The sequence below is a fragment of the Schistocerca americana genome, chromosome 10, assembly GCF_021461395.2.
Source record: "Schistocerca americana isolate TAMUIC-IGC-003095 chromosome 10, iqSchAmer2.1, whole genome shotgun sequence".
Taxonomy (NCBI): domain Eukaryota; kingdom Metazoa; phylum Arthropoda; class Insecta; order Orthoptera; family Acrididae; genus Schistocerca; species Schistocerca americana.
Genome location: NC_060128.1, coordinates 177599351 through 177624869, shown reverse-complemented (window position 1 = coordinate 177624869; position 25519 = coordinate 177599351). Strand labels below are relative to the sequence as shown.

At 47.7% G+C, this 25519-nt stretch overlaps 1 protein-coding gene across 1 annotated transcript in view; it reads right to left on the bottom strand.

Moving 5' to 3' along the window:
- The window catches only part of LOC124552360 (NK1 transcription factor-related protein 2), a 157670-nt gene that overhangs the window by 108958 nt on the left and 23193 nt on the right, over window positions 1-25519 (bottom strand). The window contains exon 4 of the mRNA XM_047126626.1: window positions 24097-24205. Coding sequence (XP_046982582.1) covers window positions 24097-24205 — 109 coding nt within the window. The remainder of the gene's footprint in view (window positions 1-24096; window positions 24206-25519) is intronic.

Below are 25519 nucleotides of genomic sequence, written 5' to 3'. Positions count from 1 at the left end.
ATTTTAATTACATCCGGAGATATTGTAACCAAAAGTTGACGCTTGAGTATCACTCCTCCGCTGTTCGATCGTGTGTATCGGAGAGCACCGAATTACGTAGGGATCCAAAGGGAACGGTGATGGACTTTAGGTACAGAAGAGACTGGAACAGCACATTACGTCCACATATTAACACCTTTTTATTGGTCTTTTTCACTGACGCACATGTACATTACCATGAGGGGTGAGGTACACGTACACACGTGGTTTCCGTTTTCAATTACGAAGACGAACACCGACAAGGTAATGAACACACGCGATGCCGAATTTTTGAGCGCATAAGGCTTCACTCAGAACTGCAGAAGTCTCATCTGTTACATCCCCTTTTTACGTAATACCAGTGTCGATCGTCAATTAAATCTCGTGGTATTCACATTTGCTACGTATGTTAAAATCTGAAACGCGATGATTTCTCTGTAATATAATTATTGAGAAGCCACATCAGCCACTAATTTACGACAAGTTAGATAAGTAATTAAAGGTAATTGAGGGTCACTGTAGACCATTTTGATAGTTTTCTCTTTTGTGAAACTTAATTTAAACCTAGATTATAGACGTGATATGGCATAGGTCATCCTTCGATCCATTGTAGAACTTGGAAACCCATTCAGGGAATATTCGTTCACATTTTTCTTGAACGCAGTTGGTTTTTGTCATCCTGTATTAAAATATTTCCTTTTATCAATAGTGCAATTTATAAACAATGTTTTGTGAGTAGAATAAAATTTCCAATGGTAAAGTTAACTGCTTTTTCGACGTTATTTTACCAGCTAACTAAAAATAGGAAAGCCTTGAACGCCTTCCACTAAATTTAGTTAGTATTAAGATTCTTTTACAGGGAGTGCAGTGGAGCTGACGCTCAAATAATTAAGTATTTGGTTATATCATTGCTAGTCTCACTGAACTCTTCTGAATTGTACATGTCATGTGTGGTCTGGCGTCTCCTTACCAGCAACAGGGCCCAGGTTCAAACTAGTCAATTCCCTAAAAAACACGCTCAGAGCGTCGTTGCGCGAAAGTGGTGGGGAGATACGATACAGAACAAACAGACACCACGCAGAATGTTAGAAAATATATTATACTATCACTGACATGTGATTACATTTTAACGCAATTTGGGTGCATAGATCCTGAGCAATCAGTACCCACAACAACCACCTCGGGCCGTAATAACGGCCTTGATATGCCTGAGCATTGAGTCAATCACAGATTGGATGGCGTGTACAGGTACAGCTGCCCATGCAGCTTCAACACGATACCACAGGTCATCAAGAGTAGTGACTGGCGTATTGTGACGAGCCAGTTGATCGGCCACCATTGACCAGATGTTTTCAATTGGTGAGAGATCTGGAGAATGTGCTGGCCAGGGCAGCAGTCGAACATTTTCTGCATGCAGAAAGACCCGTACAGGACCTGCAACATACGGTCGTGCATTATCCTGCTGAAATGTAGGGTTTCGCAGGGATCGAATGAAGGGTAGAGCCACGGGTCGTAACACATCTGAAATGTAACGTCCACTGTTCAAAGTGCCGTCAATGTGAACAAGAGGTGATGGAACCTCATACCATCACGCTGTGTGATACGCCAGTATGGCGATGACGAATACACGCTTCCAATGTGCGTTCACCGCGCTGTCGCCAAACACGGATGCGACCATCATGATGCTGTAAACAGAACCTGGATTCATCCGAAAAAATGACGTTTTGTCATTCGTGCACCCAGGTTCGTCGTTGAGTAAACCATCGCAGGCGCTCCTGTCTGTGATGCAGCGTCAAGGGTAACCGCAGCCACGATCTCCGAGCTGATAGTCCATGCTGCTGCAAACGTCGTCGAACTGTTCGTGCACATGGTTGTTGTCTTGCAAACGTCCTCATCCGTTGACTCAGGGATCGAGATGTGGCTGCACGATCCGTTACAGCCATGCGAATAAGATGCCTGTCATCTCGACTGCTAGTGATACGAGGCAGTTGGGATCCAGCACGGCGTTCCGTATTAGCCTCCTGAACCCACACATTCCATATTGTGCTAACAGTGAGTGGATCTCGACCAACGCGAGCAGCAATGTCGCGATACGATAAACGCAATCGCGATAGGCTACAATCCGACCTTTATCAAAGTCGGAAACGTGATGGTATGCATTTCTCCTCCTTACACGAGGCATCACAACAACGTTTCACCAGGCAACGCCGGTCAATCGCTGTTTGTGTATGAGAAATTGGTTGGAATCTTTCCTCATGTCAGCAGGTTGTAGGTGTCGCCACCGGCGTCAACCTTGTGTGAATGTTACGGTATAATGATAATTTTTACTTATGGGCCGTCTGACAGCAACTAAATAAAACACAATTTTAGTGCCATACGCGTTTCGCCTTTATTTTCTGCAAGGCATCATCAGTGGCAGGCTGCGTGGACAATTTCTTACACATTACGCTCCTATTTTTGGTGTTGTTCTTATGGATGCCAATTTGCAGTTTTTCCCACATTCCACAGCACTATCAACTGAACGCTTGTTTCACTGCAAAAAAAAATAAAAAAAATAAAAAAATAAAATAAAATAAAATAAAAATAAAAATAAGAAATAAAAGAAACGTAAACATTCCATTGAAACAAGCGTTCAGTTCGTAGTGTTGTGGAATGTGGGAAAAAAACCGCAAATTGGCATTCATAAGAAGAAGAACAACATCAAAAATAGAATAGCAGCGTAATATGTAAGAAATTGTCCACGCAGCCTGCCACTGATGATGCCTTGCAGAAAATAAAGGCGAAACGCGTATGGCACTAAAATTGTGTTTTATTTAGTTGCTGTCACACGGTCCATAAGTAAAAATTATCAATATAGCGTAATATTACACGCACGTGAGGAAGACAGGACTACAAAACATGTGTGAATGCCCTGAAAAACTAATCATTTGCATATCATAGCATCCTCTTCCTGTTGGTTAAATTTCGCTTCTGTAGCAAATCATCTTCATGGTGTAGCAATTGTAACGGCGAGTAGTGTAGATTTAAGTGAAGTCTTTTCTGAAAGTGGTGTATAGCCTTGTGTGGAACGGAAACACGCACGCACGATAAACGGTTTAGACAAGAGAATATAGAAGGTTTGAAACGTCGTGCTAGAGAAGAATGCTGAAAATTAGATGGGTAGATCACGTAACTAATGAGATACTGAATGGAAGTGGAGAGAAAAGAAATTTTTTGCGTAATTTGACTAGGAGAAAGGATCGTTTGATAAGACATCAAGAGAGCACCAGTTTATTACTGGACGGAAATGTGGGGTGGGGGTGGGGGTGGGGGTAAATATTGGTAGAGGGAGACCAAGAGATGAATACAGTAAGCAGATTCAGAAGATTGTAGGTTGCAGTAGTTATTCTGAGATGAAGAGGCGTGCACAGGGAGAATAGCATGGAGAACGGGATCAGCAACAAAAACATCTCCAGCGAGTTTCGCTGCTTGATGTTCATGGTTCAAAGGGCTCTGAGCACTATGGGACTTAACTTCTAAGGTCATCAGTCCCTTAGAACTTAGAACTAGTTAAACCTAACTAACCTAAGGACATCACACACAACCATGCCCGAGGCAGGACCCGAACCTGCGTCCGTAGCGGGCATGATGCTCAACCTTTAGATTATTGCTCAGGCCTGGACTCTGCACTGTAGCCGGCTGCAAACACCTCCAGCGCCCGCTCGTATAGGGACGGGGTGGTTTGCGGACGGAGCGGCCGCCGGTGTGCTCCGCCACTTAGCGTGCAGGCAGCTGAAACACTGCCCACTGGCTGGCTAGCAGCCCCTCTGTGTGGTCTACTGTTAGCACCTCGGCGACACTCATACGTCCTTTCCAGGGCTGCAAAGGACAGATGGTCGCCAAGCGTGGCCTTTCACTCCGTAACAGGACCTCTTACTGTAGAAATGTTGGAACACGTGAGGCAGTACTGACCCTACGACATATCTTAGGAAATAGATTAAGGAAGATGAGTTTTGCTATTTGGCGAGCAAAATAACTGATGATGGTCGAAGTAGAGAGGATATAAAATGTAGACTGGCAATGGCAAGGAGAGCGTTCCTGAAGAAGAGAGATTTGTTAACATCGAGTATTGATTTAAGTGTCAGGAAGTCGTTTCTGAAAGTATTTGTATGGAGTGTGGCCATGTATGGAAGTGAAACATGGACGACAAATAGTTTATACAAGAAGAGAATGGAAGCTTTCGAAATGTGGTGCTACAGAAGAATGCTGAAGATTAGATGGGGAGATCACATAACTAATGAGGAGGTATTGAATAGAATTGAGGAGAAGAGGAGTTTGTGGCACGACTTGACAAGAAGAAGGGATCGGTTGGTAGGCCATATTCTGAGGCATCAAGGGATCACAAATTTAGCATTGGAGGGCAGCGTGGAGGGTAAAAATCGTAGAGGGACACCAAGAGATGAATACACTAAGCAGATTCAGAAGGATGTAGGTTGCAGTAGGTACTGGGAGATGAAGAAGCTTGCACAGAATAGAGTAGCATGGAGAGCTGCATCAAACCAGTCTCAGGACTGAAGACCACCACCACAACAACAGCAACAACAACAACTAACCTAAGGACTTCACGGTAAATGATGACAGCCAAAAAGTTGCAGGATAAAGATTTACTTAAACTTTTGACCACGGTTTCCGTATATCTAAATATACCTTCATCAGAAGTAAAATACACCTGAACAGGAAGACACCCTCATTAGTAAAAACTTAGCATCGGATCTGATAAGGAAAAAACACTATAGCTTACGTATTTTTAATGTTTGCTGTTTGTGGTTTTCGATGTGTATGTGTGATTAATTGGCTGTTATGTTTTTATTCACAACGACAGATGGTTTCGTTTTACTTTAACATTTTGGATGTTTTCGCTAGCTATAGTAACTGTAAAATGACCAGAGTATTACACGCACAAAAACTTTTTGTCACTTACTAAAATCACATCCTGCAATGGAGTTTCATAAAACAATTGTGCCAAAGGCGTCGTCATTAGTTACAACAAGTTAAAACATCATCTCCATTTATACAACATAATTATGGACAGAAGGTCGATGCGAACACAACTTAGCATCCGTACTTATCCTGTGAACTAGCGTGAAGAGTATTTTACCGCTTAAGTTACGCGAGATTCTCGCGCATAACACTAGTGCCCTCTCTCGTTAGATGTGTTCCGTAGCGCAAGCTTCATCTGCTTGACACTAGGACACAGGTAACTTGGTTTCATATTTTCTACTTTACGTAGATGTTTTTAAATGGTTCTGATATGTTTTATTTATTAAGACAGAAGGTTTGATTTAGCACAACTTTTAATAATTATGATGCGCATGAGTATGTGTCCATGGATTTTAATGTGCGCGAGTGTCTCGCGCATACCACAAGTGCCCTCTCTCGGTGAAACTGTCTGCCCTAGGGCTTTCACACCCTCTTCACGCTAGTTCATAGGCGAAGTATTGATGCTAAACTGCGTTCGCATCGACCCTCTGTCCATAATTATGTTGTATAAATGGAGAAGATGTTTTAACTTGTTGTAACTAATGACGACGCCTTTGGCACAATTGTTTTATGAAACTCCATTGCAGGATGTGATTTTAGTAAGTGACAAAAAGTTTTTGTGCCTGTAATACTCTGGTAATTTTACAGTTACTTTAGCCGGCCGGAGTGGCCATGCGGTTCTGGGCGCTACAGTCTGGAACCGAGCGACCGCTACGGTCGTGGGTTCGAATCCTGCCTCGGGCATGGATGTGTGTGATGTCCTTAGGTTAGTTATGTTTAATTAGTTTTAAGTTCTAGGCGACAGATGACCTCAGAAGTTAAGTCCTATAGTGACACTGGTATTACGTAAAAAGGGGATGTAACAGATGAGACTTCTGCAGTTCTGAGTGAAGCCTTATGCGCTCAAAAATTCGGCATCGCATGTGTTCATTACCTTGTCGGTGTTCGTCAGGGGGCGGCGGCTGGCGCAGCTCCATCCAGCTCACTATCTCTGAAGCATCTCTCTTTCTAACTTCTCCTTACTACAATTTACCGAAGTTGGTTTAAAAAAAAAACTACCTGGCTGTGTTTTCATCTGACCAATCAGGGTCTCAATGTTAACCTTAAGCTCCACCTACAAAAATTCTGTCCATCCAATGAGAAACGTTATACTTTTCGTGCTGGGGCAATGTTTTTAACGTTTGCAACGTAACAGAGACGCGAAAAAGTCTCACACTAAAACTTGCCCCCCCAGGGGATCCACAACTCTTTTGTGGATACGTGCGTAGCGAGCACGGGGCCCCGAGCTAATGTGGCCTTCCTTCCTTTCCGGGCTGCATACCTTCCCTTTCCGCATCCTTCCCCATCCCCTGTCTTCACCCCCCCCCCTCACCTCTTGCTCTTTCCTTCACTTTCTCCCCCTCTGGGAGTATGGTTTGCGCCTACGTCCGGAGACGGACGCTTGTAAATGTACCGCATTCTTCTTCTTCCTTGCTTGTATGTCTTCATCCTTCCTTTGTCCATCTCCTTTCCTTACCTCTTCTCTTTACCCTTTCTCCGCTGCGGCGTTTGAGACCCCCTCTTCTTTCCTTTCCCTTTCTCTTTCTTCCTCCCTGTGCGTGTCTGAAGGCCGACCCACGCACTTCCATGCGTAGCCGGTGACGGGGTAACGCGTAATTCCCCGCCCCGGGTAGACAGGTAGGACACGTACGTACCCCCTGGTAAAGGCCAGGCCCAGGGAGGGGTGATTACCCGAGCTGATACCTTCCGAAAGTGCCGATTGGTCCCTCCGTCCGTATGTCGGGAGGTGTGACCTGAGGTGTGAACAATCACCTAAGGCGGGTGTGCCCTCGGTGAGGGCCCCCACAAGGGAGGAGCGCGCCATCGGAGACGCCGGTAATCATGGGGGATTCTTCCGCAATGGTTTCCTCACCTTCCACTATGTCTGCTCACAAACGTAAGTTCACTGAGTCTCAGCCACAGACGGTTCTTCCATCGTTGCCACAGTTCCTTGTTGTTTCTCGGTCTGACGAAGGTCACGACTTTTCCACGGTCAACCCTTTCATTATTCAGAAAGGTGTCGACGCAATTGCGGGTCCTGTAAAGTCTTGTTCCAGATTACGGAATGGTACCCTGTTGTTAGAAACACACAGTGCCCTCCAGGCTCAAAAATTGCTGCGTACTTCTCTGCTCCACACCTTCCCTGTCCGGGTGGAACCGCACCGTACCTTAAATTCCTCGCGTGGAGTCGTTTATACACGCTCCCTCGATGGATTGTCTGACGAAGAAATTCAGCACTACCTGTCTGACCAGGGCGTCACCGCTGTTCATCGGGTTATGAAAAGGGTTGACTCGAACATCATTCCAACCCGCACTGTCTTCTTGACTTTTGACAAAGTTCAACTCCCATCAAAAATCAAAGCAGGCTATGAGATAATTTCCGTTCGCCCTTATGTCCCAAACCCTACGCGTTGCTATCGATGTCAGCGGTTTAATCACACCAGCCAGTCCTGTTCCAATCCGGCCAAATGTGTTACGTGTGGCAGGGATGCCCATGAGGGTGCTTGTCCACCTCCATCCCCTCGCTGCATCAACTGTATGGGTGACCACGCTGCTTCCTCTCGAGATTGCCCTGTTTTTAAGGACGAAAAGCTGATCCAGGAAATAAGAGTGAAGGAAAAGGTGTCGACCTTTGCTGCTCGAAAGTTACTCGCCAGTCGACAGCCCACCGTGCCTCAGAAAGGAAAATACAGCGCTGTCCTTGCTTCTTCTCGGCCAACAAAGGAGGCGGCCACGCAGACTTGCGACCTCACATTTAGTACCACGGTCGTCAGATCGGCCAGCGCAAAGATCGCCCGTTCAACCTCACCTCTTTCGCCTGCCCACTCTATGGCTCACCCTTCGTCGGGTTCTGCTAAATCTCGAGCCCAAAAGTCAGACGCCAAGTCTACAAAAAAAGAGCATTCTCGTGAAGAGTTTTTACGTACTGCAACTTCACAACCATCGGTTCCTCCTTCATCTAAACATACCTCCAAGAAGGCTACGAAGAAACACAGTTCCTCTCCTTCTCCGCCAAGGCGTGTCCCATCTACAGCACCACCTGGCGGAAATCGCCCTCGGCCATCTTCTGTGTCGCCGAGGCGCACTGTTGGTGGCCGGTCAACTGGCCGATCGTTGGTGGCAGGAGCTGCTCCTGACCAACCTATGGATCAGGATCTTCTGCCTTCGACTGAATGCCATTCCATGCTGTCGGTCGCAACCTCTGAGCAGTCGTTGAGTTGACAGCACCCTTGGTGCCGTTCCTCCATTTTCTGTTCACCCTATGTCCATTATCCACTGGAATATCCGCGGCATTCGCGCCAATCGGGAGGAATTGTCGATCCTCTTACGATCCTACTCGCCGGTCATCTTCTGTCTTCAGGAAACAAAGCTGCGTCCCCATGACCGCTTTGTTCTCCCTCATTTTCAGTCCGTCCGATATGACCTCCCCTCAGTTGAAGGCACTCCAGCCCATGGAGAACTCATGATTCTGCTCCATGATACTCTCCATTATCACCCAATCCCCTTAAACACTTCCTTCCAAGCTGTCGCCGTCCGTCTTTCCCTTTCTGGATACACGTTCTCTCTTTGTACGGTATACATTCCATCGTCTACACCAATGGCACGAGCTGATCTCCTTCATCTTCTTGATCAGCTTCCACCCCCCTATTTGCTGGTTGGGGACTTCAATGCCCACCACCCGCTTTGGGGATCTCCACATCCTTGTCCACGTGGCTCACTATTGCTAGACGTCTTCCACCAAGCGGATCTAGTCTGCCTCAACACTGGGGTCCCTACATTTTTGTCTGCCTCCACGGCAAATTTATCCCATTTGGACCTTGCGGTCGGTACTGTTCCGCTAGCTCGGCGCTTCGAATGGTTCGCCCTTGATGATACACACTCGAGTGACCACTTTCCATGTGTTCTTCGACTGCAGCCTCAACTGCCATATATGCGCTCGCGACGCTGGAAGTTTGCTCAAGCCGATTGGACACTTTTTTCGTCTCTAGCGACATTCGATGACCGTCGCTTTCCCAGCGTCGACGATGAGGTCACACATTTTACCGACGTTATTCTCACAGCTGCGGAACGTTCAATACCACGCACCTCCGAATTGCCCCGGCGCCCTCCAGTTCCTTGGTGGAACGAGGCCTGCCGTGACGCAATACGTGAGCGGCGACGTGCTCTTCGCATTTTCCGTCACCATCCAACTTTGGCCAACTGTATCCGATATAAGCAGCTCCGTGCGCGATGCCGTCGCGTCATCCGCGATAGCAAGAAGGCAAGCTGGAAATTCTTTACTAGCTCATTTAACAACTTCACTCCCTCCTCGGAAGTTTGGAGTCGGCTTCGACGGTTCTCAGGCGCGCCTAGTTTCTCCCCGGTCTCTGGGCTCACTGTCGCGCATGATACCTTAGTGGACCCCGTCGCAATTTCTAACTCATTGGGTGAGCACTTTGCTGAGATTTCGAGCTCTTCAAATTACCCGCCAGCGTTTCTCCCGAAGAAACGTGCAGCAGAAGTGCGGCATCTTGCTTTCTCCTCTCAAAATCGCGAAAGCTACAATACTGTTTTCTCCATGCGCGAACTCCAACATGCACTCTCTACTTCTCGCTCCTCCGCCCCAGGACCGGATGGTATCCATGTCCAAATGTTGCTGCATTTATCAACCCATAGCCTGCGTCACCTCCTTCGCCTTTATAATCGAATTTGGACCGACAGTACCTTTCCCAGGCGATGGCGGGAAGCTATTGTCGTTCCCGTTCCGAAACCTGGAAAGGACAAACATCTCCCCTCTAGCTATCGCCCCATTTCTCTCACGAGTAATGTCTGTAAGGTTTTGGAGCGTATGGTGAATTACCGTTTAGCTTGGTTGCTGGAGTCCCGCAGTCTTTTAACACCAGCCCAATGCGGATTCCGAAAGCATCGTTCTGCTGTTGACCATCTTGTTGCTCTCTCCACTTATATCATGAACAATTTTCTCCGGAAACGCCAAACGGTAGCAATATTTTTTGATCTGGAGAGAGCGTACGATACCTGTTGGAGGACAGGCATCCTCCGCACACTGTTCTCTTGGGGCTTTCGAGGCCGGCTGCCCCTTTTTCTTCGCGAATTTATGGCAGCGCGCACATTTAGGGTGCGGGTGAACACTACTCTCTCCCGTACTTTCTCCCAAGAAAACGGGGTACCCCAGGGCTCCGTGCTGAGTGTTGTACTGTTTGCCATCGCCATTAATCCAATTATGGATTGTCTCCTTCCTGATGTCTCGGGCTCCCTCTTTGTGGACGATTTTGCGATCTACTACAGTTCTCAAAGGACCAGCCTTCTTGAAAGACGTCTTCAAGGATGTCTCGATCGCCTCTACTCGTGGAGCATCGAAACCGGCTTCCGTTTCTCACCCAGTAAGACCGTTTGTGTTAATTTTTGGCGACGTAAGGAGTTTCTTCCGCCCTCCTTACATCTAGGTCCTGTCAACCTTCCGTTTTCCGACGTCGCTAAATTCTTGGGTCTTATGTTTGACAGAAAACTGTGCTGGTCCTCCCACGTTTCCTATCTTTCGGCTCGCTGTCTGCGTTCCCTTAACACCCTCCGTGTCCTGAATGGTACCTCTTGGGGAGCGGACCGGGTGGTCCTTCTCCGCCTCTATCGCGCCTTAGTGCGCTCGAAATTGGATTATGGAAGCATAGTCTACTCCTCTGCTCGGCCGTCTATTCTTCGGCGTCTCGACTCTATCCACCACCGTGGATTACGTTTAGTGTCTGGAGCTTTTTACACCAGCCCTGTGGAAAGCCTTTATGCTGAGACTGCTGAACCTCCGCTGTCCAATCGGCGGGCAGTCCTTCTGAGTCGTTATGCTAGCCATCTGTCTTCCATGCCTGCTAATCCAACCCATAACCTTTTTTTCGACGCCTCCTTTGATGTCGGGTATGCAGGCCGCTCCTCCTCCCTACTACCCCCGGGAGTCCGCTTCCGTCAACTGCTCCATTCTCTTTCCTTCCGCTTTCCTAAAACCTTCTTGACAACTTGGGGTACAGCACCGCCTTGGCACCGTCCCCGGATCGACTTGCTCAGAGACCTATGTCAATTTCCCAAAGATGGTACCCCTACACTTGTTTACCGTCGGGCATTTGCTGCTCTATGTGCACAAATGACGGAAGCCACATTTATTTACACCGATGGCTCGAAAACATCGTTAGGTGTAGGGAGTGCCTATATTGTTGGCGACACCCCAAATCACTTTCGGCTTCCCGACCAGTGTTCGGTTTATACTGCAGAGCTTTACGCTGTTCTCCAGGCTGTCCACTACATCCGCCGCCATCAGCGGATACAGTACGTAATCTGCTCAGATTCTCTCAGCTCTCTCCTAAGTCTCCAAGCTCTTTACCCTGTGCACCCTCTGGTCCACCGGATTCAGGACTGTCTGCGCTTGCTCCACCTGGGGGGCGTCTCAGTGGCGTTCCTCTGGCTCCCGGGACACGCTGGTATCTGTGGAAATGAGGCGGCCGATATAGCGGCCAAGGCTGCAGTCTCTCTTCCTCGGCCAGCTCTTCAGTCTCTTCCGTTTACCGATCTACGGAGCGGTTTATGTCGCCAAGTTACTCATTTATGGCATGCGCATTGGTCAACACTTCCCCACAATAAATTGCGGGAAGTGAAAGCCGTTCCTTGCGCTTGGCCCTCTTCCTCCCGAACGCGTCGTCGGGAGGAGGTAATTTTAGCTCGACTCCGGATAGGGCACTGTCTTTTTAGTCATCGACATCTTTTAAGCGGTGATCCTCCCCCACTCTGTCCCCACTGCTCTCAGCTGTGGACGGTCAGACACCTTTTAATTGAATGCCCCTATTTTAATCCGTTACGCTCCCGTCTACAGCTATCGCCTGATCTATCGTCGATTTTAGCAGATGACACGCGCTCAGCTGACCGCGTTCTACAGTTTATTAGTGACAGTGAAATGACGTCAGTCATTTGAAGCTTTTTTTTTTGTGGACAACCAACCCCTTTCTATAGTGGACTTTTAAGCATTCCTTCTGCCTTTAGTTTCTCCAATTTTCTGACTGTTTCCATTGCTGCTGATTTTAAATTTCGTTTTTTTCCTGTTTTCTACGTCACGGGCTGGGCGCTAATGACCATAGAAGTTTTGCGCCCTAAAACCACAAACAAAAAAAAAAAAAAAAAAAAAAAAAAACTAAAACTTGCGGCTGGTGTGACCCTTTTAGTGTTATCGTAAGATCTATACTGTTCTTCTGGAGGGCTCTAGCTTTTAACATGGGCTGGGGGGGGGGGGGGGGGGGGTTATCCTGGTGATTAGCTGGCGACGTGGGTGTCCGTCCCTTATCGTAGGGCCTTTTAGCTTAACACAGTTCTGCTCTCGGCTTCTGTTCTCGTTTCTCCCCTCGGAACTGCGTCTGTCTCACCGTGGGAAGGTATGACATGCATTTAAGCATTCTTGTGTTAGTCTGTGGTATTCCATTTGCTCACTCGTTACGCGTATTACTTTGGTTAATTTAATGTCACGATTTATTCGGAACTATGTGACATACTACTGGATTTGCTTATCATGTCAGGGTTTTCATGGAATGTGTTGGATTTGCCTGACACCTTACAATTTGTCCAATGAAAACCCGTTTATCAGCTGCATTTCTTCTTCCTGTAGCAATTTTAATGGCCAGTAGTGTAGTACAAATGCAGTACATGATGTTTGGGTGTTTCTGGGAAAAATGAAAATTACATGTGTGATGTATTGTCTGCTTAGGTTAAGTCCTTCCATTCCAGCAGCCTGTGTCCTGCTGCCACTATCATATCAGTCTCACCACACTATATGGGACGTCATAGGCTGCTGACCAGACATATCTGGCTCCAGAGCTGCTGCTGACAAAGTACTCTACTGTAGGTATCTATACATACTATAAAATGCATGTACACACATAAAAAAGTTTTTCATCACCCGAGTTCCCAGAACTTCTGAAGATAGACGTTGAGTGTGGATATTGAATCACAGGCACAGTCCGTTTGACTGTTCAGAGATGACACTAAACCCGCCCAAAGATGCAAACAACCATGCATGAGCAGCGCCTATTAGACGGAGGGGGTCAGACAGCTGATCCAGTCATTCCACCAAGAAGGGGATACACGGCTCGTGTTGTCTGTAGTTCAACCGTGCCTAGACGGTCAATACAGCGGTTCGATCGCGTCCGCATTGTTACTTTATGCCAGGAAGGGCTGTCAACAACGGAAGTGACCAGGCGTCTCAGAGTGAACCAAAGCGATGTTGTTCGGGCATGCAAGAGATAGAGACACGAACTGTTGATGACATGCCTCTCTCAGTCCGCACAAGGGCTACTACTGCAGTGGATGACCGCTACCTACGGATTATGGCTCGGAGGATCCCTGACAGTAAGGCCATCATGTTGAACAATGCTTTTCGTGCAGCCACAGGACGTCGTGTTACGACTCGAACTGTGCGCAGTAGGCTGCATGATGCGCAACTCCACTCCCGACGTCCATGGCGAGGTCCATCTTTCCAACCACGACACCATGCAGCGCGTTTCAAATGGGCCCAACAACATGCCGAATGGACCGCTCAGGATTGCCATCACGCTCTTTTCAAAGATGAGTGTCTCGTATGCCTTCAACCAGACAATCATGTTTGTTGGCAACACGGTCAGGCTGAAAGCCTTAGACACATTGTCTAGCGAGTGCAGCAAGGTGGAGGTTCCCTGCTGTTTTGTGGTGTCATTATGTGGGGCGGACGTACGCCGCTGGTGGTCATGGAAGGCGCTGCAACGGCTGTACGATACGTGGATGCCATCCTCTGACCAACAGTGCAACCATATCGGCAGCGTACTGGCGAGACATTCGCCTTCATTGACGACAATTCGTGCCCCCATCGTGTGCATCTTGTGAATGACTTCCTTCAGGATGACAACATCGCTCCACTAGAGGGGCCAGCATGTTCTCCAGACATGAACCCTATCGAACAGGGGATAGATTGAAAAGGGCTGTTTATGGACGACGTCACCCACCAACTAGAGGGAATCGTCGTTGAGGATTGGGACAATCTGGGCCAACAGTGCTCTGATGTGGATAGTATGCCATGACGAATACATGCACGCATCAATGCAAAAGGACGTGCTACTGGGTATTAGAGGTACCGGTGTGTACAGCAATCTGGACCACCTCCTCTGAATGTCTCGTTATATGGTGGCACAACATGCAATGTGTGGTTTTCATGAGCAATAAAAATGGCGGAAATGATGTTTGTTGATCTCTGTTCCTGTTTCCTGTACAGGTTCCGGAACTCTCGGAACCCAGGTGATGCAGAACTGTTTTTGACGTGTGTAAGTACGTTGCGCATCTCTTTCTAACGCACTGGATCGACTTCAAGTAAGCTTGTTATACAAATCACTTACTGTCTGGAAACAACCACTGTGGTGATAAAGAATCACTTACCTACATACATGCAGCATTTGAGAATGAGAGCACTCAGTCACTTGCCACGAAATTTACATATTATTTCAAAGCTGTTGTGAAACTTTATTTTTCTGACACAACCTGCAAAATGATGATTGTAATTTTTTTTATCGTTTACTACATTTTCGCTGTTCATGCAATAAAACTGGCGCATCATATACGACGTTCTCATCTATTACTTCTTTACTACTAAATCTATTCGCAACATATTTTGCAGACAGTATGCACATACAGCACTGCATGTACCTTCAAAAGTATATGACACATAGCTCAGGATAAACGACGTCATAAACACGGAGATATGTGAAAACACAATTGCAGGCTGACGTCACTACAGATACAGGAGCAATATGTGTAAAAATATGTGTGGTGCATGTTATACACTGATCTACTATCGATATAAAAACGTCCAGTTGATAGTAGCGTCATCTGGTGAGGAATCACTGCTAGTCAGACACACGCACGGTGCATATAGCAGCAGTGAGTCTGCTGCCCTTGCGTAGAATGGGCAAGGCATGCACTCTGTCTGAGTTTGACCGAGGACAGACTTCTTAAGTAATAGAATGCAGTACGTATTCCTCGATGGTGAGTGTTCATCGGAGGTGAGGGTATCATCTGGAGTGCCCCAGGGAAGTGTGGTAGGTCCGCTGTTGATTTCTATCTACATAAATGATCTTTTGGATAGGGTGGATAGCAATGTGCGACTGTTTGCCGATGATGCTGTGGTGTACGGGAAGGTATCGTCATTGAGTGACTGTAGGAGGATACAAGATGACTTGGAAAGGATTTGTGATTGGTGTAAAGAATGGCAGCTAACTCTAAATATAGATAAATGTAAATTAATGCAGATGAGTAGGAAAAAGAATCCTGTAATGTTTGAATACTCCATTAGTAGTGTAGCGCCTGACACAGTAACGTCGATTAAGTATTTGGGCGTAACACTGCAGAGCGATATGAAGTGGGACAAGCATGTAACGGTAGTTGTGGGGAAGGCGGATAGTCGTCTTCGGTTCATTGGTAGAATTTTGGGAAGATGTGGTTCATCTGTAAAGGAGACCGCTTATAAAACACTAATACGACCTATTCTTGAGTACTGCTGGAGCGTTTGGGATCCCTATCAGGTCGGATTGAGGGAGGACATAGAAGCAATTCAGAGGCAAGCTGCTAGATTTGTTACTGGTGGGTTTGATCATCACGCGAGTGTTACGGAAATGCTTCAGGAACTCGGGTGGAAGTCTCTAGAGGAAAGGAGGCGTTCTTTTCGTGAATCGCTACTGAGGAAATTTAGAGAACCAGCATTTGAGGCTGACTGCAGTACAATTTTACTGTCGCCAACTTACATTTCGCGGAAAGACCACAAAGATAAGAGAGATTAGGGCTCGTTCTGTTTGGGAGTGGAACAGGGAGAGAAGATGCTAGTTGTGGTACGAGCTACCCTCCGCCACGCACCGTATCATGGTTTGCGGAGTATGTATGTAGATGTAGACAGTTCGTAATGACCCAGAGGTTGAGCATGAGCAGTTTGGTATCTGCTCGACTTGGAGTCGGGCAGTCTTCCATCATTAACTTACAGCTGTCGGATATCGTGGGTTGGGCAGACTGGTAAAACAGGACAGGTGGCGTACTGTGGAGAAACTAACATGAGACTATAATCCTGTGCAGAGTATAAGTGTGTCTAAACACACAGAGCGCCAAACACTTCTAACAATGGGCCTTCACAGCCGATGACCTGTGCATGACAATGTCAACACCACAACATTGACAACTACGACTGAATGGGAGCTTGATCATCAGCACTGAACTTTGTCTCAGTGTCAGAGCGCTGCATGGTGTGATGAATTCTGACATCTTCTTCATCATGCCGATGGAAGTGTGCGGATCCATAGTCTTACAGGGGAACAGCTCCTCGACACCTGTGCTGCAGGACGAAGACAAGCTGGCGGTGGCTGCATTATGTTCTGGGGAACACTCACGTGGGCGTCCATGGGTCCAGTGGAGCTCGTGCAAGAGACCAAGATGGCCCAGGAGTCTCTGAGCCATGCACAGTTCGTGTTGATCCCATTAATTGTTTGCCATCTTCTACTATAGTAGTGCCGCCACGTTTTCTCATTCCATTTACTTCCTGACGTACTTGCCTGTGAGTGGCAACAGCAGCGCGTACGATAAGTACAGTCGTACCATCTCTGTTGCGATCGATAGTACTTCCGGGTTGTTGTGTGTCGGGCAGGTAGTCGGTGAATGGAAGACACACCAGCAGTGCAGTCGTGACGAAGCAGCAGTCGCGGACGGACCAGCAGTCCAGTCGGACAGTTGGCATGGAGGAGCACGCAGTCCCCCGTTGTCCGAGGTCGGGCTGGAGCCGCTGGCGGTGTGCACGCGAGGTTGGAGTGTGAGGTGCTGCTTGCGAGCGCTACGAAGTTCGTCGCCCACCGATCTTGAACGTGAAAGTTGAGTCCTCTCTTAATTTACTATCGAACCTCGACTGTATACATTTCTTCATTTGATCCTGGTTGTCGCTTTTGGGACATTCTCGCGAGCAACAACGCGTGTCTATTTTAGTCGGCTAAGATTCCAGCCGTCTTCTTGTGAAATTTAACTTAATTTATTCCCTGTTATTGAAGTTCACCAGCGGTATCATTTGCCTTGTGGCTGTTGACGTTCCGGTCACATGCCCTGGTCACTGACGTAGTTCTGGGCAGTGTATTTTCGTCATCGTGTTGTTGCAGTCCAGCGTGGCATGTAGTTCGACAGCTGAGGTGTTGTTGGTCGTTGTGGGCGCCAATATTCTGTGTCGTGTACTGTTATCTTGTGGTCGTTTTGCTGGCTGCGTGCAGCGGAACTGATGTCGTTGACTGGTCGGCCGGCTGTCTGTCGGTTGGGTTGCCTCCAGATTAAGGAGTCGTTCGACAGCCTGCCTGTCTCACCTAAATAGGCGTCAGTGTTACAATCCCAGGTCGACCCTTGGAAACTTCTGAGCGCCATTCCATGTGTGTTGTGTAGTAATTTCCCAGTTTGGATTTTAATTATTTGGTTGATGTGTGGCTTTCAGCTGAGTATCAATATCTCTTAAATTAATGTTCTTGTCTTGCACTTAAGGGATGAGGTTGTTATATTTCTTTATGGGGCCTTCAGCCGAATTTTACTGGAGAGGTTTTAAAATAAGGCCTTCTGCCTTTTGAATTGAAACTATTTCTAGGTCCTAAGCCATTAAACATACACTCCTGGAAATGGAAAAAAGAACACATTGACACCGGTGTGTCAGACCCACCATACTTGCTCCGGACACTGCGAGAGGGCTGTACAAGCAATGATCACACGCACGGCACAGCGGACACACCAGGAACCGCGGTGTTGGCCGTCGAATGGCGCTAGCTGCGCAGCATTTGTGCACCGCCGCCGTCAGTGTCAGCCAGTCTGCCGTGGCATACGGAGCTCCATCGCAGTCTTTAACACTGGTAGCATGCCGCGACAGCGTGGACGTGAACCGTATGTGCAGTTGACGGACTTTGAGCGAGGGCGTATAGTGGGCATGCGGGAGGCCGGGTGGACGTACCACCGAATTGCTCAACACGTGGGGCGTGAGGTCTCCACAGTACATCGATGTTGTCGCCAGTGGTCTGCGGAAGGTGCACGTGCCCGTCGACCTGGGACCGGACCGCAGCGACGCACGGATGCACGCCAAGACCGTAGGATCCTACGCAGTGCCGTAGGGGACCGCACCGCCACTTCCCAGCAAATTAGGGACACTGTTGCTCCTGGGGTATCGGCGAGGACCATTCGCAACCGTCTCTATGAAGCTGGGCTACGGTCCCGCACACCGTTAGGCCGTCTTCCGCTCACGCCCCAACATAGTGCAGCCCGCCCCCAGTGGTGTCGCGACAGGCGTGAATGGAGGGACGAATGGAGACGTGTCGTCTTCAGCGATGAGAGTCGCTTCTGCCTTGGTGCCAATGATGGTCGTATGCGTGTTTGGCGCCGTGCAAGTGAGCGCCACAATCAGGACTGCAGACGACCGAGGCACACAGGGCCAACACCGGGCATCATGGTGTGGGGAGCGATCTCCTACACTGGCCGTACACCACTGGTGATCGTCGAGGGGACACTGAATAGTGCACGGTACATCCAAACCGTCATCGAACCCATCGTTCTACCATTCTTAGACCGGCAAGGGAACTTGCTGTTCCAACAGGACAATGCACGTCCGCATGTATCCCGTGCCACCCAACGTGCTCTAGAAGGTGTAAGTCAACTACCCTGGCCAGCAAGATCTCCGGATCTGTCCCCCATTGAGCATGTTTGGGACTGGATGAAGCGTCGTCTCACGCGGTCTGCACGTCCAACACGAACGCTGGTCCAACTGAGGCGCCAGGTGGAAATGGCATGGCAGCCGTTCCACAGGACTACATCCAGCATCTCTACGATCGTCTCCATGGGAGAATAGCAGCCTGCATTGCTGTCAAAGGTGGATATACACTGTACTAGTGCCGACATTGTGCATGCTCTGTTGCCTGTGTCTATGTGCCTGTGGTTCTGTCAGTGTGATCATGTGATGTATCTGACCCCAGGAATGTGTCAATAAAGTTTCCCCTTCCTGGGACAATGAATTCACGGTGTTCTTATTTCAATTTCCAGGAGTGTATATTGTTGATATGTGGCTTTCAGCAGAGTATTAATATCTCTTAAATTAATGTCCTTGTATTTCCCTTAGGCATGAGATTGTTATTCTTTATTTTATATGAAATGTTTTAAGATACGGCCTTCTGCCCTTTAAAATTGAAACTATTCTTCTAGGGCTTAAGCCGTTAAATTATTTGTTGGTGAGCGGCCTTCAGCCAAGTTTTAATATCTCTTAAATTAATCCTCTTCTCTTGCCCTTAAGGCATAAGATTGTTGTGCTTTGAATGGGGCCTTCAGCCTAATTTGCATGAAATGTTTCAAGGTAAGGCCTTCTGTCTTTTCAGTGAAACTCCTCTTATTGCTTAATATGCTACCTCCAGCCTAGTCCCATTAAAATTAAATTGCTAAGGCCTCCAGCCGATTAGATTGACGTTTTAGAAAATATTCTTGGGTGAAACCCCCAGAAGAACCTTGTACTTCAATTTTGCTTAAGCCTTCTGTCTTGGATTCAGACTGTAGCCTTCAGCCGATTTAAAGTTTATCTAAAGAGGTCGATTAAAGTTTTGAGTGTTTTGCATCCTTGTTGTAATATTGTGTGTTGATAAATAAAGTTTGTATGTTGAGTGCAACTGACAGCAACTTATTTTGGTCCCTTTCCACAATCTAATCCGCTCTGTCCTGCTAGCCCAGGCATTTCAGTCTCGTACACTGGTTGCAGACCATGTACACCCCTTCATGAAGATCGTTTTTCCCAATCGCAGTGGCACTTTTCAACAAGATAATGCACAATGTCACAAGGTCAGGAGTGTGATGGAATGGTTCGACGAGCACAATTACGAGTTCCAATTGATGTGCTGACTCCTCAACTCGCCACATCTGAACCAGACCACAGACATCTGGGATGTGGTTGAACTTTGCATTTGAGCTCATCGCCTGCCTCACTATAATTTTCGGAAATTAGCGTGTGCAGATTTGGTGGCAGCTCCCTCCAGTGACAACCAAGGCATCACTACCTCCATGCCACGAGCCATCGCTGCTGTTATTTGTACCAAAGGTGGACGTACCAGCTGTTAGGCAGGTGGTCATAATGTCCTGGCTGATCAGTAGAAACGTGAGCTAAGCTGTGTGTAAAAAGGTGCTCCAATACTCCTCCATCGATTTCGACCAAACTTTATCTACATCTACATCTACATCTACATGGATACTCTGCAAATCAAAAATGGTTCAAATGGTTCTGAGCACTATGGGACTTAATATCTATGGTCATTAGTCCCCTAGAACTTAAAACTGCTTAAACCTAACTAACCTAAGGACATCACACAACACCCAGTCATCACGAGGCAGAGAAAATCCCTAACCCCGCCGGGAATCGAACCCGGGAACCCGGGCGTGGGACGCGAGAACGCTACCGCACGACCACGAGATGCGGGCTCTCTGCAAATCACATTTAAGTGCCTGGCAGAGGGTTCATCGAACCACCTTCACAATTCTCTATTACTCCAATCTCGTATAGCGCACGGAAAGAAAGAACACCTATATCTTTCCGTACGAGCTCTGATTTCCCTTATTTTATCGTGGTGATCGTGTAGGTCGGTGTCAACAAAATATTTTCTCACTCGGAGGAGAAAGTTGGTGATCGCAATTTCGTGAGAAGATTCCGTCGCAACGAAAAACGCCTTTCTATTAATGATTTCCAGCTCAAATCCCGTATCATTTCTGTGACACTCTTTCCCATATTTTGCGATAATACAAAACGTGCTGCCTTTCTTTGAACTTCTTCGATGTACTCCGTGAGTCCTACCTGGTAAGGATCCCACACCGTGCAGCAGTATTCTAAAAGAGGACGGACAAGCGTAGTGTAGGCAGTCTCCTTAGTAGGTCTGTTACATTTTCTAAGTGTCCTGCTAATAAAATGCAGCCTTTGGTTAGCCTTCCCCACAACATTTTCTGTGTGTTCTTTCCAAATTAAGTTGTTCATAACTGTAATACCTAGGTATTTAGTTGAATTTACGGCTTTTAGATTAGACTGATTTATCGTGTAACCGAAGTTTGAGTTCCTTTTAGCACTCATGTAGATGACCTCACACTTTTCGTTATTTAGGGTCCACTGCCACTTTTCGCAACATTCAGATATCTTTTCTAAATCGTTTTGCAGTGCGTTTTGATCTTCTGATGACTTTATTAGTCTATTAACGACAGCGTCATCTGCAAACAATCGAAGACGGTTGCTCAGATTGTCACCAAAATCGTTAATATAGATAAGGAACAGCAAAGGGCCTATAACACTACCTTGGGGAACGCCTGAAATCACTTCTGTTTTACTCGATTACTTTACGTCAATGACTACGAACTGTGACCTCTCTGACAGGAGAGACTTGGTGCAGATGTTACTCTCTGGAAAGAAATACCGTTGACATGAGAACCACCAAGTTCCTGTTGCAGTGAGGGTGATAACGTGGTGATAGAAATGAAAGGGGGAGCAGCAGGTGGAGGGAGGCATGTGGGGAAGGAGGAAATGGATACAGATAGGGAGGAGGAGGTGATGGAGAGAGGGAAGTGGAGGAATACAAAGAGAAAAGGAAGAAGACGAATAGACGGAGCGTGGGGAGGAAGAGATGAGCAGAGAGAGGGAACTGGACGTGGACAGAATGAGGGGAGAGGAGGAGGTGGTCAAGGAGACAGAGGACTAGCCGATGGACAGAGAGAAGGGCTGGAGCAGATGGACAGAGGGAGTGAGGAGCAGATTAACAGAAAGAAGGGGTGAACGAGATGGATGGAGAGAGGTGCGGTAGGAGATGAACAGAGAGTAGGGGGAGATGGTGAAGGAGGTGGACAGGGAGAGGGAGAAAGAGGAAATGGTCAGAGTGAGAGGCCGGGGGAGGAGATGGACTAACAAGTTGGAATTAATAGATAGACGGGCAATGCTGGGTGCTCAGCTGGTCAAGTAGTAAAGAATATTCCTGTTGAGTAATCTCTCCTTGACTCTCCACTCGGTGTGGTTGTGGGGATACCATGTCTCAGCCCCCCACATGGACAACTCTGTGGGCAGACCCAACTGACCTCACACAAGTACACTACTGGCCATTAAAACTGCTACACCAAGAAGAAATGCAGATATAAACTGGTATTCATTGGACAAATATAAGCCGGCCGAAGTGGCCGTGCGGTTAAAGGCGCTGCAGTCTGGAACCGCAAGACTGCTACGGTCGCAGGTTCGGATCCTGACTCGGGCATGGATGTTTGTGATGTCCTTAGGTTAGTTAGGTTTAACTAGTTCTAGGTTCTAGGGGACTAATGACCTTAGCAGTTGAGTCCCATAGTGCTCAGAGCCATTTTTGGACAAATATATTATACTAGAACTGACATGTGATTACATTTTACCGCAATTGGGGTGCATAGACCCTGAGAAATTAGTACCCAGAACAACCACTTCTGGCGGTAATAACGGCCTTCGTACGCCTAGGCTTGGATGGAGTGTACAGATACAGCTGCCCATGCAGCTTCAACAGGATACCACAGTCCATGAAGAGTAGTGACTGGCGTATTGTGATGAGCCAGTTGCTCGGCCACCATTGACCAGACGTTTTCAGTTGGTGAGAGATCTGGAGAATGTGCTGGCCAGGCAGCAGTCGAACATTTTCTGTATCCAGAGAGGCCCGTACAGGACCTGCAAGATGTGGTCGTGCAGTATCCTGCTGAAATATTGGGTTTCGCAGGGGTCGAATGAATGGTAGAGCCACGGGTCGTAACACATCTGAAATGTAACGTGCACTGTTCAAAGTGCCATGAAAGCGAACAAGAGGTGACCGAGACGTGTAACCAGTGGCACCCCATACCATCCTGCCGGGTGATACGCCAGTGTGGCGATGACGAATACACACTTCCAATGTGCGTTCTCCGCGATGTCGCCAAATGCGGATGCGACCATCATGATGCTGTAAACAGAACCTGGATTCATCCGGCAAAATGACGTTTTGCCATTCGTGCACCCAGGTACGTCGTTGAATACACCATCACAGGCGCTCCTGTCTGCGATGCATCGTCAAGGGTAACCGCAGCCACGGTCTCCGAGCTGAGAGTCTGTGCTGCTGCAAACGTCGTCGAACTGTTCGTGCAGATGGTTGTTGTCTTGCAAACGTCCCCATCTGTTGACTCAGGGATCGAGACGTGGCTGCACGATCCGTTACAGCCATGCGGATAAGATGCCTGTCATCTCGACTGCTAGTGATACGAGGCCGTTGGGATCCAGCACGGCGTTCCGCATTACCCTCCTAAAACCACCGATTCCATATTCTGCTTACAGTCATTGGATCTCGACCAACGCGAGCAGCAATGTCGCGATACGATAAACCGCAATCGCGATAGGCTACAATCCGACCTTTATCAAAGTCGGAAACGTGATGGTACGCATTTCTCCTCCTCACACGAGGCATCACAACAACGTTTCACCAGGCAACACCGGTCAACTGTGTATGAGAAATCGGTTGGAAGCTTTCCTCATGTTAGCACGTTGTAGGTGTCGCCACCGGCTCCAGCCCTGTGTGAATGCTCTGAAAAGCTAATCATTTGCATACCACAGCGTCTTCTTCCTGTCGGTTAAATTTCGCGTCTGTAGCACGATATCTTCGTGGTGTAGCAATTTTAATGGCCAGTAGTGTAGCTGTGCTGCAAGAATTGGTACCAGACAGAAGTGTCTGTTGTTTCCCTCTTGTGCGAACGGTGTCCATAAATCTAAAATTGTCGTTCTACCACGAAAATTTCACGTGGGGTGGAATACAGCCTACCTTGCAAGCCGAACAGGTGCGGGTGTGGTCGGGCGGCGGATGCGGCAGCAGAGGCGAGCCAGCCGCCGTACAGCAGGGAGCCCAGAGAAGCCGCCGGCGGGGAACCCCCCGGGCCGGCCGCACCGTAATCGAGGAAAGCCGCCGCCGCCGCCGCCGCCGCTGCCGCCGCCGCTGCAGACGCCGACGCCGCCCCCGACGATGCCCCCGAAGAGGACGCTGGCGGCGGCGGGGGCGTCCCGGAACTGCCAGACACCGCCAGCAGTGCCGCAGGTACCGGCCTGGACAGCACACCACGCGCTCTCACCGCTCGATCTTTTTCTTACTTTATTGTCATTTTACACGTCATACAAGGTGGGCTGGCAGCGGCAACTTTACTCCGCTCTTCAGCCACAGGTAGTACAATAAGAGAAAAACCAATGAAGACACAAAGTAACATAACGTTGTTTAAAAAACAATAGACACAGTATTTAAAAAACATGAAGCCGTTCACACGCGAAAAAAAACAAGGAAACTGTCAGTATTGTACACAAACACTGATGATTTAGACGACACACGTGAACGAAGGAGCGTGGGCGGCGAAAACACTTGTAATGTCACCACAGCAAATACCCTCTACCACGCACCAATTAATCATTTTCAATCAAACCATCCACATTCATTCACTTTGGAAAGGTTATCTGATCTGATTTTCTCGTAATATATGCGGCGACAGCTCGTCGATGCCAAAGTATTTTCTAGTGCATTTATTCTTTGAAATAACAGAGATGCAGATATGCATTCTCCATGGTTGTTGGAGTGATAACTAGGACAGCTTCTGTAGTATATTGAGGGATTGACGTGTTTCTAAAAAATGGTTCAAATGGCTCTGAGCACTATGGGACTTAACATCTATGGTCATCAGTCCCCTAGAACTTAGAACTACTTAAACCGAACTTACCTAAGGACATCACACAACACCCAGCCATCACGAGGCAGAGAAAATCCCTGACCCCGCCGGGAATCGAACCCGGGAACCCGGGCGCGGGAAGCGAGAACGCTTCCGCACGACCACGAGCTGCGGACGACGTGTTTCTGAGAGATACATATTCTGATTTTCCTCTCGCTAAAGCGAGCCAATTAACATTTGTGCCGCTAGCGGTTTGTTTTGAAGAGAAAGAGATTGTAAAAGGAAAATCATTAAGGCGTGGAATCACCGGAGATCTGGACATGTAATGGAGATGGATTTAATACACGATTTCCTCCATAAATAAGGTTTTTGGCTTTTTGTTCTGGTGTGAATGAACGAATGAGTTCTTTCTGAATCATTTGTTGATCACGTTGGCCCTGTAATTGGCGGGGAAGTTTCAGCTGTGTCGAAGAGAGCCTGCAATCACTGAGTCTGTGTTAAATCGTCCAAAAAGGCTTCGTACACATCTGGAATTCGCAATCTTTCGTAAAAGGAACAAATTGTCCAAACGATTGATTCTCCCGACTGACTGCAGTGTTTAACAGTAATAATAAATGTAAAGATCTCTTACAGCAAGCCAGCCGCTGGTTACCAAGACGAAGGACTCCAGCAAAGATTCTATTTGGCTGATTCTTTTTATCACTAT